At 39.5% G+C, this 12,882-nt stretch overlaps 1 protein-coding gene across 2 annotated transcripts; it reads right to left on the bottom strand.

Annotated features, from left to right (window-relative positions):
• Nucleotides 1-607: 607 nt before the first annotated feature.
• Nucleotides 608-4,964, bottom strand: lemd1 (LEM domain containing 1). 2 transcript variants are annotated; one of them, XM_005731688.1, is made up of 10 exons: nt 4,510-4,964; nt 3,423-3,531; nt 3,128-3,271; nt 2,988-3,040; nt 2,674-2,718; nt 2,418-2,561; nt 2,174-2,251; nt 1,983-2,072; nt 1,367-1,440; nt 608-1,213 (listed from the first exon to the last, which is right to left on the bottom strand). In XM_005731688.1, the coding sequence occupies exons 1-10, from the start codon at nt 4,693-4,695 to the stop codon at nt 934-936; spliced, it is 1,203 nt and encodes a 400-aa protein (XP_005731745.1). In that variant the 5' UTR covers nt 4,696-4,964; the 3' UTR covers nt 608-933. The 2 variants fall into 2 exon arrangements, with proteins under 2 accessions (XP_005731745.1, XP_005731746.1); XM_005731689.1 differs by lacking the exons at nt 1,983-2,072; nt 2,174-2,251; nt 2,418-2,561; nt 2,674-2,718.
• Between the last annotated feature and the right edge of the window lie 7,918 nt (nt 4,965-12,882).

Here is a 12,882-nt window from a genome sequence, read left to right as displayed (position 1 = left end):
TAAGCACGTTTTACTGGCAGGTTTACCTTTTCGGAGGAATCTGTCAAATTCATGCAGCGCAGTGGTGTTGCTTTCTGTATTTGAGAATGACACGGTGGGGATGCGGATTGCCTCTGGACAAATGGAGACAAATTGTTACCAAACAGAAGTGTCTCTACCTCCATCTACATCCACTACAACACGACTCCGAATACCTTTAAAATTTGCTAGGAGCTCCTCTCTCTGATGGTGGTCAATGACGAGCGATTTGTTATTCGTCTTTTCCCAGTGTGCGAGTTGAAGTCCGGCGTTAACGTCCAGTGAAAGAGTCCTGATAGCCGCTATTGTAAATAACAGCAGGACTGTAATAAGTAAGCTGCTAATAATTATCTTTAAAAACTTAAATATTCTTAACTTTGAACCCGACTCAGTCATTGTAACGGCTGTTGCGTTTACCCCGGAACTCGTCGACTGTGACTGCAGGCATTAGAGCCACCCGCTGCCAGACACAGACAGTCACGCCTACATTATGTAGAGAGCAGTTTTAAGAGCTTATTTCAGTTTTAGTTAAATCACCATTCGGAGAAAGAATATACAAAGCTTGTGCAATAAAGGCTTGTTTTGCAGTATGAAAAGGCGCATAGAAATTTTATTGAAGTACATATCAAACATTTTAAAAAAAAAAAAAAAAAAAAAAGGCATGCAAGTACCGTGACAAGTTCTGTGAAAAGGCAATATTACAATTAGGGTTAAGAAAATAGACAATTTTTAAAATTAGTTCGTTTCGGCATCACTTCTATAGTAACAAGAACAGTGACAATATTATAGAAAAAACAAAACAACAAAAAGAAAAGAAAAAAAAAAACAAGTATAAAACTGGATTTTGTAGTTCGCTTCCACAAAAGGGGAAACAAAAATCTGTCTGTGTGAAAGTAACACTACATTAAAGCAATGTTAATCCTGTGCATAGTCAACATCTGCGTCCTGTGACTCTGCCTGAACCAGAAGCCTGTTCTCACCGTATGACCAATAGCTTAGACTGTCCTCAACATTAACATAAATAAGGTACAGGACACATGCTACAATTATGAAAACTAAAATCTGTATGTGAATGGGTACAAGATAGCGCTCCACCTCCCGTCTCTGCTGGGTCATGGGACTCACAGGACTGTCAGGGTAGGAATACTGGACAGGTCTCTGTGCGGCACCCTTGATGGGTCTCCGGCGAGTGACGCTGAAAAACAATGGAATACACATCCTTATAATTGAGTCAGAGCACTTACACCATGTGAAAGATGTTTATCTGCCAAACTTCTTTTTTTTTTAATCTTTTTATTTTATCTCTTATGCAGCAAGTAAGTTTCAACAGGGTTTGTGTGGTACTTACTAGATCCCTGTCGGAGTGGTCTTACTGTCTGGAAGGATGTCCTTGAAAGCATCTTTCACAGGTTCCTGGGGAGGCTAGAAAAGACGGTAAAAATGAGTGAAATGACACAAATGAAACCAGAAACAGTAAAGACAGGAGCCCTGCATTTCAAGTAGAATTAAAAGATGGTGACCGTAATGAAAAACAAACAAAGGTTCTGCTCCCAAGTTTGATGTACTGGGATGTTTTTTTAATTAAAAACAGAGTGGGTTGGGAAAGGAAAGACTAACCAGAATATTGACAATGCATGACATTAGTAACTGCAAATCATATACCAGAGTTTGGTAAAACATTTAAGTAATTGTTAAAGTTAATGTGCCGATTGAATTTTATAGATTGATTTCATTTTTATTTTACATCAAAGAAAGTTCAATCAACACCCCATCAAACATATAGTGCTTGTGTAGTAAGTGCATGTGCATCCCATCAAGTGATATGGATCAAAATCCAAATCTTAAGAGCCAGTAAGATGTATATGACACCAGTCTCCATTAATGTGAAAAAAAAAACCTCTGAAACAATTCAGCCGGCACCAAAGTTTGTGTGTAAAGTGCGACTGAACACCATAAGCTCTGACCCCGTCTGACTGTGCCCAGTTTTCCTGCACGCTGGTCCCATTGAACTCGCACGCATTGTCTGTGACAGACCGTGAGCTCGAATTCTCCATCTATTTACAGCAAGAATGTAAACTGAGCAACAACTCCAGCAGAGATTATGTATAACAAAAATAAAGACTGAATATGGAGCTTTAAATGTGGATCAACTTTCCTCCTCAACCATTTGAGTGATGCTGAAGTATTGAGAAGAAAGTGATGAGTCATCAGTGGACTTTGATCTAGGTAGAACCTGCAAGGTATCATGTTAAAAGCAATAAAACATGATGCATCTCCATATGAATGGTAAATAAAAACCATCGAACTATGGTATGTTGAGAGGTTCACAAAGCAAAAAAAAAAGACTAAGGAATGCAGAGAATTTAAAATTCATAGGGCGCCTACTAAGACCAGCCTACCGTTGATCCTAATCTTGTGTGGTGATTTGCAGCGGATGTGCTAATAATCTGTGAGCACTGAGATTGACTCCGCTCTGAAGACTTTAACGCATTCCGTGAATTCCAGTTGGAACTACATCTTGTGTTCCTAGGAGGACAAGGGCGCTTAAAAAGCCAAGCCCATGAAAGGGGGGGGGGGGAAACAACTTTGTTATCACTTAACAATTCAGTTTGACAGAATGTTCTTGAAATGATATGAAATATCTGCAGTAATTACCAGCCTTGATGAGGGTAAAAAGCACTGTGGGTAAAAAATGTGATTCTGAAAAGTTAAAGAAAATAACATCAAAAGTTACAATTCAAATGCTTTGGCAAAAATCTGAATCCAGTATTAAAACTGCAATGAGTAACCATTAGGTGGCACTAGAGGGAAGTTTTGTGCTGTGATAGAACTGTTGAGTGGCAGTATGATACCCAGCAGATGGCAATAAGGCCAACTTACTACCAGATTGTTAAAAAGAGAACATTTAAAAAAAAAAAAAAAAGTGACTTTCATCTAAAAGAACCAAAGTCTCTAAAATAATTCCTCACCTGGCTGCTCTCTTGTTGGGTTTGGTCTGAAGGGTCAGGTTGTTTTTCTGAACCTGTACAAGCCAGAGAAAAATACAACGTTGTGATACGAATAAAGCAAGATCTTATTCAAATAAACCCCCAAACATTTCTTGTCATACCCAAGTCTTCATCTCTCTCCTGCTGCTTTTCCTCCTCTTCAGAGTCAGAGTACAGTATGGCTTTGTCTGCTTCATTCAACCTTTCACATCTATCAGACTGTAGCAGTTTATGGAGTTTTCTTTCATACAAGACCCTAGTGGAGGCTGGCATTGAAACAGAGCATGAAACCAATTTCCTCTTAAGGTCTAGGTCTATATAGATCTAAAAACCATCTGAATGTTATGTATAAAGACTTTTTTCAATGGGAAAAAAAAATTAAAAGGTGCTTAAAAAAAATCTTTTCATAACCCTCACCAGTTATAGGCCCAGGTTTAACACCATGTTTGCGTAATGTGGCCTTGAGGTCCTCATCAGTCAGACAACTTGGAACAGGCATCTCTGCATCCTCTGGATCTTTCTTGTCCTAACAAAGACAAGATTTGCTCGATTTAAAGTGATAACAGCTGTGAGTTAAATGCCAGGAAGATCCAGGTGTGAAGATAGAAATAAAAACAGCTGGAGGCTGTCATTTATGGATCCGTTCAGTCTTCTAATCATGTTTTAAGTCATTTGCGTTCATGTTTAGATATGATAGAAAAAAAGATAGAAGTAAAAAAAAAAAAAAAATTAAAAAGCTATAAAGATTTTAAATTTTATTCACACTAAAGCCAAATAAAGTTACTTTGTTGTACCCCACCAAACCAACTGAAAAATTAATATAATTTATAAATAAATTAAAAAAAAAAAAAAATCTGATACATAATATAAAATACCAAATATGAGAAAAAAAATACGAGAAAAAAAATGTATAAACTTAGGTTGCAACTAATAATTCACATTCAGGGGGAGACCAAGGAAACGTCACACATTTATTACCATTTCTCAGTTTAAACGCCTGTTCACTTTATCTTGCGGTTTCTAAAAGTGAAACTGACACAATGTTGTGCTTAGTTTTGATAGTTTACCCAAAACATGACAAGCGCCAGCGTTCCCCTTCATAACAGAGCTAGATGAGCGTGACAGGTGCGCACACGCCTGTAATGGTAGCCTCCATTACAGAAACATCTCATGTAACATATACCAACTGTACAGCAGGTGGTTTAAGTGCTTGAAGTCCTCAAGTGTGCAACAGCAAGAGGGCTGTTCGGAAGCAATGGTCCAGAGCTCCACACCTCCAAAGCACACAGCTGCTGAACTTGTGCTGCTGCGGTGTGAAAGAATTAGCATTGGCAACGTCTGGCATTATTGATACCAATTTAATGTATGGACATCAGTTGTGACAGCCGATACTAAAGAGCCGTTGCACAGAGCGAATACTTTGTCATTGTCACTCATTAAGTTCGTCTCTACTTCGAAAAAGTCTACAGTAGAAAAACCATGTAGCCACAAAATATGGACTCACATCTCCTGCACGGTCCTCCTCGTCGCTGGAGAAATCCGCCGCGTTTTTCTGATCAATGTGTTTGAGGTGCAGCTCCACATACACTGCCTTTTTGCTCGCTGCAGGTGGCAGCGCGACGTTATGAGCGACTAAAGCCGACTTCAGACGAGATTTAGAGAGATGGGCGGGCTCCTCCACAAACGGCATTTCACAAGAAAACAACAGCAAAATGTGAGAAAACAATACTGTTCGGCGCCCTCGGTGGAACTGCGAAGAAAGCCTTCTGCTGTAATCAGACTAGATTGAGAACAGCTGCAGTCCAAGACTTGATTGGCAGCAAGAAACTCCGCGTTACATACAGGAGACCAGTATCCAAGCTCGTTGTGAATTTATATGTTTCAGCTGCATGTAATGTCTGTTTGTTAAACTAAGTAGAAAACTGAAAATGCAGTCCAGACTTTGCAGTACAACTTTGAGCTAGAATATTAGTCAGAAAGAAAAAGATTTTTATTGTAATTTTACTTTAAAGCTAAAACTATTCATTCCCAAAAACATTTCCATCTAAATGGAAGTCTATTTATTAAAATTAGAGCTGGTGGAGACATACTGCCATTAAAAAGGAAAAGCACAAGCGTTTTTAATTTGTATATTTTAAGTCCCCTATTGTGATGGATACAGCCATTGACATTTAGAGGTTTATGATCAGTTAATTTTTTTTCAGTGAGAAAAGACTGATTCTCATTATGAATTTAAAGATGTATACAGCAGTTTCAGTAAAATAATCACATACCTTTGACTTCCAGGTGTGACCCACACTTTGGTTGCTGCTGGCACTGTGATATATGCTGCTGCAGCAGCATTTTGACACGAGTGATGCATTCAGGCCGTTGAATTGGTGAGTTCTTATTTTCTGACACCTGTGAGCAGATGAAGAACAAAAGGAAAAACACTGGTTCAGGTGATTATCTGTTAAGCAGGGAATCTAATATGTCAGCAGACATTGTTTTCACTTGTTTTTAGTTACTTTTGTGACATTTACAATTAACCATCTCCCATATTGTACAATCTGACAATATATATAACGGCTGCATCATATTTGCATGATCAGACCTGTTTCCAGCAGTTTAACAGTAATAATAATAATATATATATATACACTTGCGCTATTTGCAATGTTGTCATAACCTTGAGGATTTTTCCACATAATGCAATTTACCAGCAAAGATAAATTCATTATCACTGTTGCATCAAGGCATGAGCTTATTGTCAAGGGTGCTAATTTCAATAATAGAGTTCACTTCACTGATTAATTCATATTTGATGTATTTCCATATTGTTGGGGTACAACAACAAGATGAAAACATCAACATATCCTCCCAGCGCTGAAGATAAAAGTATTATCACTATGGTGATTATTCTGCAGGCTTGTCAGCATATTGGCATATCTATTCCCTACCACAAATTTTAATGTTTAGCTGCTGTTTAGGTGTAGTTCAGCTCACTCTGTGCTGACTTCTGACATAACAATCAGGTCTTGTTTAGCATACGACTGTGTTTTAAGCTCCTGTAACTTCTGATTTAGCTGAACTGGTTCTAAATTCAGCTAAGCTGGTCAAAAGCTGAAACTCAAACTGAGCTCTCAGATAGGATTAGTCTCTGTGTCCAGGATTCCTTGTCTTGCTTTCAACAAACCACTATAGATTACTAACCTGCAGAGTAATAAGAGAGATCGTTGCAAATGAATTTAATTCATTTGTTTCAGGTGCAATCAATTTTAAACAGCATCTCTATTTGGAATGGAGTTCTTAAATATTCCTCTTCTTCTTTAGATGCATAGGATGTGTACATACACTCATCGGCCACTTCATTTGGTGCACCTTGCAGATACTGGGTAGGACCTGCTTTTGCCTTCAAATTGCCCAAATTCTTAGATTCAACAAGATGCTAGGGGCCCAAAGTGCCAAGAAAATCCTCCACACCATTATGGCACCACTAGCCTGAACCATTGATACAAAGTAGGTTGGATCCATGTTTTCATGTTGTTTCTGACCCTATCATCTAGATGTTGCAGCAGAAATGGAGACTCATCAAACCAGGCAATATTCTTCCTAACTTCTATTACATATTTTATTGACCCCATGCAAGCTGTAGCCTTAGTTTCCTCTTCTTAACTGACAGGTGGTCTTGAGTTGCTGTAACTCATCTGGCTCAAGGTTTGATGTGTTGTGCATTTAGACGCACTCCTTTGCTTACCTTGGCAGTAACAAGTGAATATTTGAGTTACTGTTGCTTTCCCGTTAGATGGTAAATGGCCTGTATTTGTATAGCGTTTTACTAGTCCCTAAGGACCCCAAAGCGCTTTACACATCCAGTCATCCACCCATTCATACACACATTCACACACTGGTGATGGCAAGCGACATTGTAGCCACAACCGCCCTGGGGCGCACTGACAGAGGCGAGGCTGCCTGACACTGGCGCCACCGGGCCCTCTGACCACCACCAGTAGGCAACGGGTGAAGTGTGTTGCCCAAGGACACAACGACCGAGGCAACCTTCCGATTACAAGGCGAACTCCCAACTCTTGCATCCGCCGATCAAAGTTCAAAGATTCCTTTTTTCTTTTCTTTTCTTTTCTTTTTTTCTTTTTTCTTTTTTAAAGAGGACTGCAGCACTGTGGATATTTTCATTTTTTCAGAACATTCTCTGTAAACCCAGGTGATGGTTGTTTGGGAAAATGCCAGCAGCTCAGCAGCTGAAATAGTGAAAGCCATCTGGCACCAACAACTATGACATGTTCAAAGTCTCTTACTGTAAATCACCTTTCTTCCCCCTTCTGATGCTCAGTTTGATCTTCAGTGGGTTTACTTGACCATGTCTACATGCCTAAATGCATTGAATTGGTTATATGTGATTAGCTGATTAGATATTTATTTAAACCAGGAGTTGAGCAGGTATACGTAATAAATTGGCTGGTGAAATGTATTAAGGAATTTATATACTCAGAAATTACATTGTCCTATTTGATATTGTTGCATATAGTGACATGCTGTTTGGCTAATAAGCTGGTATGTCTTAAAGTCTGACTTGAAATAAACTGAGTGTCAGAGCAACAAGATACATCGTGACCAGAATGCAACGTCATGCCCGTTAAAGTGTCCACGGATAAAGCAAAACCGATCACCTGAACAACACAAGTTAGCTCAAACACATGTAACTGCATAACTTCACTATATTGATCCGTGAATGCAAACATTACAGAAAATAACTGTTGAATTGTTGCTTATTGCCAATAATTTGCACCATTTTAGATCAGTTCAGTTAAAGTTATGAACCTGTATGCTGTTTTATGTCAATCCGCAGTGCTGCACTTGGCCAGTTGCTTTTGTGACTGACTCAGAGGAAACCGTAAAGGCCATTGTGTTAAAACTGGTGAAATGTTGCTATAGCAATCATCTCTGTTTGTCTTCAGAAGTCACTTAATTTTGTGGTTTTTAAATATCAAAGCCAAAGATTTTTTTTTAATGTACACAAAGTCTTCAGATAAGATTCAAGAAGGCCAATTATGGATATATCAAAGTCACGAGATATTCATCAGGGAGTTATTGTGGTCAAATGCTTTTTGAATCCTTTTGAAAAATCTAGTTAAAACGAGACAGCAGGCAAACCACAGCAATTCACATGTGAAGCACTTGATAAACGTGCTGTGATTGTTCAGTTAGCTAAAGTGCAAACCATCTACTCGTGACATGAGTTTTGTCACTGATCATTGCCAGCTCCTCTAATTTATTTATTTATTTTAAAGTGATAATATTAAAACAATCGACCCTAGAACTAAATCGAGCCAAAGCCACTAAAACATTCAACATTCACAAATGTCATTTTATGCTACTTTTTGCTTTACTTTTAATCCAATTTGTTTTTATTTATTAATTACCCAATGACCACCACTGTTATTATTTCACTGGTCACTAGAAAACAATAGAAAACAAAGAACTAAGGAAACCTGGAAAGGAAATATTTCTTCTTTTTTTTAAAGTGACATAACATAAACCCAAACGCAAGCTCAGGAACTAAATCATTAGAAGACGGTACTTGGTTGGAAGAGCTGGAGGCAAAAGGTCCTTTTGGCTCAAAGGGCTCTGGGGACTCCCTGAGGGTAAATACCCACTGAAGGGCTGCCTTGTGAACTACACCCCTTTTTAAAGACTTTTGTTTTGTTTTTTTATGCATTCACATCAACAGCAGGCATGCTAAAGTGACTTTATAGTCAGTCAGCAGTTGGTATGAGTCAAAATATTTTTCGTTTCCTTCACTGTGTATTTTCTTTTTCATTTTTAAATGCCAGTTGTTGTTGCTGCATTCATGAATGCACTTCCAAGTCTTGACCAATCACTGTTAAACCTATGTTACTACGTGTCCCTGAAGCAAGATCTAGTACATCTCCTCTTTCATCATTTCAAAAACAGGGTGTTTCCTCCAAAAATTAAAAGAAATGCAAAAAAAGAGTCTATGCTGAGGCGAATAGGCTTACAAAGATCACAAAGTCCACTTTAAACGGGCAGCTGGTGCAGAACATTCCACATTACTGAATTAAACACATCTCTGTATGCAAAGAGTCGTGACTATGACAATAAACCTCCCACTGGAAAACAAAGCTCTTTGTGGATGTTTTGGAAAGGCTGGCAGCAGCAATAAAAGATTTGTTTCATTTCCTTAACCATCTGCTAAGTCGCACATTTTATGAAATCTAGTCAGTCATTTCCCAAAAAACATCCCTAGGAAAATATCTTATGTAAGCTGCAACTCAAACTGACTATATGTGCCCCCCAACTCCAAAAGTTTGATTGAAAAGAGCTTTGTGATCTCGATGCTCCAGGCTACAGCTTTGTTGATGTAATTACAAAAGATTTCAGAGGCAACAAATAGCTGGTCTAAATAAAATGCTACAAACCCAAAGTAACATAAATCATCCCGCATGCTGGGAATACTTTATTTGTAATTTATCATTCCCTAACTAGTTTGAACTGTATTTGGTTTTCCGGTTTGATTTGGGGGGGTTTGTTGGGGGGGTGGGGGTGGGGGGGTGTATATATGAAAGGAAATCACAATAAAGACACCTGACAATTTTTTTTTTTCCAAAAAAAAACCCCCAAACCCAAAAATCTTCAAATAGAGTTCCTCAGTTGAAAGTCCACTGTGTATCCAATGGCTTTAAACCCTACATGACATGTTAGAAAGAACTCACATAGGAATAGAAAGCCATAAGACGCATGTGTGGTTTGATTTGGAAGGCAGTAATACACAAACAGTGACTCGGATGCATTGAGAGAACTCATGTATTTAAGGTCCAGAGCTCGAAAACAAAAAGAGAGGAAAAACAAGGGTAGGTTTCAGACAGCATTCAGGATTTAAAACTCACATCCGCATGAATAATTAACTAAAGAAAGTGGAAGTATTCTTCTGAGGCCCAGGGGAGTAAAATGAGACTGTCTTGTGAGTCATTAGACAGTAGAAATTGTATTTTTCACAGCACAGACTCAAATAAATTGACCCCTTGCTGATGTTTGAATCTTACAGCAGTATTCTGCAAGGTCTTCAGTTCCTGAGGGGGTTTGGAAAATAATCTTTGATTAAAAATGCTGTTTTAAATCAATGTCTATAGAGAAAAGGTGCAGTGTTAATCAAAAGGATTTTGTTTCTGAATTCAAAACACATTACATAAACTATATTCTCTAGCAACCCTTGCCTGACTTCATTAAGCACAAATGAGATCATTTCCCCAGCACTGGGCACAAAGATTATTTTTCACAAAAATAAAGACAACATTTGCATCCATTTTGTCTAAAATAAAAGCCATGATACTGATAGGCTGAGCTTCATTCATTTGTTATATTTCTTTTGATATTCGTTCATACAGCCATGACTCTTGAATCCTAAACAAGTTCCAGAATTTCTGTATACTGAACCGACAGACAAGACTGTTCACCCCAATTTTAAGCACTGCTAACTATTGGAAGTGTTCTGGGCCATTTTCAACCCCTCAGTGAGTGGAGACTGAGCACTCAAGCTATGCAGGCCAAATCTGCTCACCCAGATGTCTTCTCAGATTATAGTAGCCTTTATAAAAACATGAAAAAATCTTGTGGACAGAAAGAAAAAGGGCCACTATGGAGGACAGAGGAGGCATTTGTTGACATTGTATCAAGTGTAACGCTGAGGTATTTGAGGCACAGAGAGGCCAGGTATTTGTCAGTCAGTTTTTCTTGTGCTTTTGCTGTCTCCAACTCAAACAACAAAAGCCCCATTGAGACAGCCTCCTCTTTTTTTTCCTCTAGACAAGCACACAAAGCTTCCTGTACTAGGCTGCAACTGTCCGGTACTGAGACAACCACTTTTAGTTGCCCTTTTATGCACCTGTTTTATGTTTTACAGTACTAGCAAGAGCATAAAATACTTTATAAGACATTGTGTCTCATGATTTTTCTTCATTTGACTTTGCTTTTTATGTGTTCGTAAGGCCAAACTTCCATACAAGGCAACTTTATTCCACAGAGATAACAAAATGAAGCACAAGCCCAGCAGGATTTCTTGAGGTTCCAATCATCTGACTGTTTGCACACTTAGATCAATATCTCGCTGGTATTGCATATGCTGGATATTCACATGACCTCTGACAGAGAGCATTAGCTACTTATTGGAGGAAAGTGTTTACTCAATCAGCCATTTCCAGGTTCAAAAAAAGACCATTGGCACCGAGCTTCAGGGAGCCTGTGCTCGTGCATGTCTCAGCATAAATTAGTAAAGCCCCTGTGTCAGTCTCTGTCCAGACGGGAAGGTGAATCTCAGCCACAGGCAGGATTAGCTTTAATCCCTAAACATCGTACGTGGTCCTTCTCAGCTGGGAGCCAATTCAGGCAATCATCATTGTCCAGATGTTTTTAAAGGCTCTTGATTATGGCTATATTTTATCATTTTTAATGCATTTCCCTGTTTTGTAGCAGAGAGGTATGGGCAGTAAGCAAACTTTCTCCAAAATATACAGGTGCAAAGCACAGCAAATGACTAATATTGAACAAATTGACATCTGGACACTGATTTTTACTCTTTATAAAAGCTGTGGAGGTATGTTATCCTATACTTAATTGTAATTAACCAAAAACACATGCATTTCACTGACAGACAAGACAGCCAAAACATGCTGAAGTACTGCATACAACATATGAAAGCGCTGGAACATTACTGAAGCTGCTTCTTTTCCTCACTGTCAGCCTTGATGAAAACAAACGTCTATTTTGGCCGGCACACTTTTTAAAGTGATGGTGACCTGCATTCATAGTGCCCGATGCATTCCTGCGCTATAAATCTGACTCTTACCTCCTTCTCCCTCTCCTGCGTCCCTCGCTGGACCAAGTATGGCATCCCGTCAGCCTAATACTGTATGGAGAGACAATGGGTAGTGGGGGGGAGGAGTTACTATGTGAGCAGGAGCTAAAGTGGGGAGACAGAGGGAGTAAAAGCAGAATGAAAACTGGGAGAGAGAGCGAGAGAGGGAGAGGAGGGGGGGGCGCTCAGGAGGGAGATCGTTCGCTCACAATACTCTCAAAACACGAATGTGATGAAACGTTACATGAATGGCAATTCACCCCCCAAACCACCCCCTGCCTCCCACCGCCACCCCCTTCCCACCACTCCTCAAATACGTTAAAAACAGCAATCCAAAATCTGTCCTCATGTGGGAAATGTAAGGAAAAACAAGAGACCAAAAGAGAATGGGTCCTGATTTTAAACAAGTCCCTTTCTTTGGCTTTCTTTGAATGAGTTCTTAAGATTCGTAGTTGGCAGAGTGCCCATGGGTCCTGGATGGAAAAGGATAAAAGAGGGGCTGAGGTAGGGGGGCTGTCTATTGTGTTTGTTCCCTTCCTTTCAGTCTTGGCACTCCAGTTGATCTTTGCAGCCAGTTTGCTGAATATTCCACTCATTTATTCCTAGGTGGCATACAGAAGATTACATTTTTTCTTATTCACAATGCCCGTGTCTTCTCCCACTGATGACACAAACTTTGTCTTTTGTCGTTCTCCACGTACAGCGTTGACGGTCTGGGTTTAAAATTTTAAGGCTTTAAGCCAGTGCTGCTCTGAAGAGCCTGGTGTCTTTAGAGTTTGTCAAGCTTTGTTTGGGCCTCTTTTCTCCCTCCTTTGTCTTCCTTATAGTCTATCACTAGTAGAGGGAGACTGCTGTTTTGCCTCGTGAATCTGAGCTGAAGACAGCAGGTGCTGTTGCCCCTCTCTGAGCCACACTCAATCACAGCTTTCTCCCCCTTCATCCATTTCCTCTACTAATACCCCCCCCCCCCCCCCCCCCCCCCACATCGACAGGGGGAGGAGGGGGGGG

Source organism: Pundamilia nyererei, unplaced genomic scaffold (genome assembly GCF_000239375.1).
Source record: "Pundamilia nyererei isolate P.nyererei 1_Seehausen unplaced genomic scaffold, PunNye1.0 scaffold00044, whole genome shotgun sequence".
Lineage (NCBI taxonomy): Eukaryota > Metazoa > Chordata > Actinopteri > Cichliformes > Cichlidae > Pundamilia > Pundamilia nyererei.
Note: the sequence above shows the minus strand (reverse complement) of the source record. Positions and strands in the feature narration are given on the sequence as shown.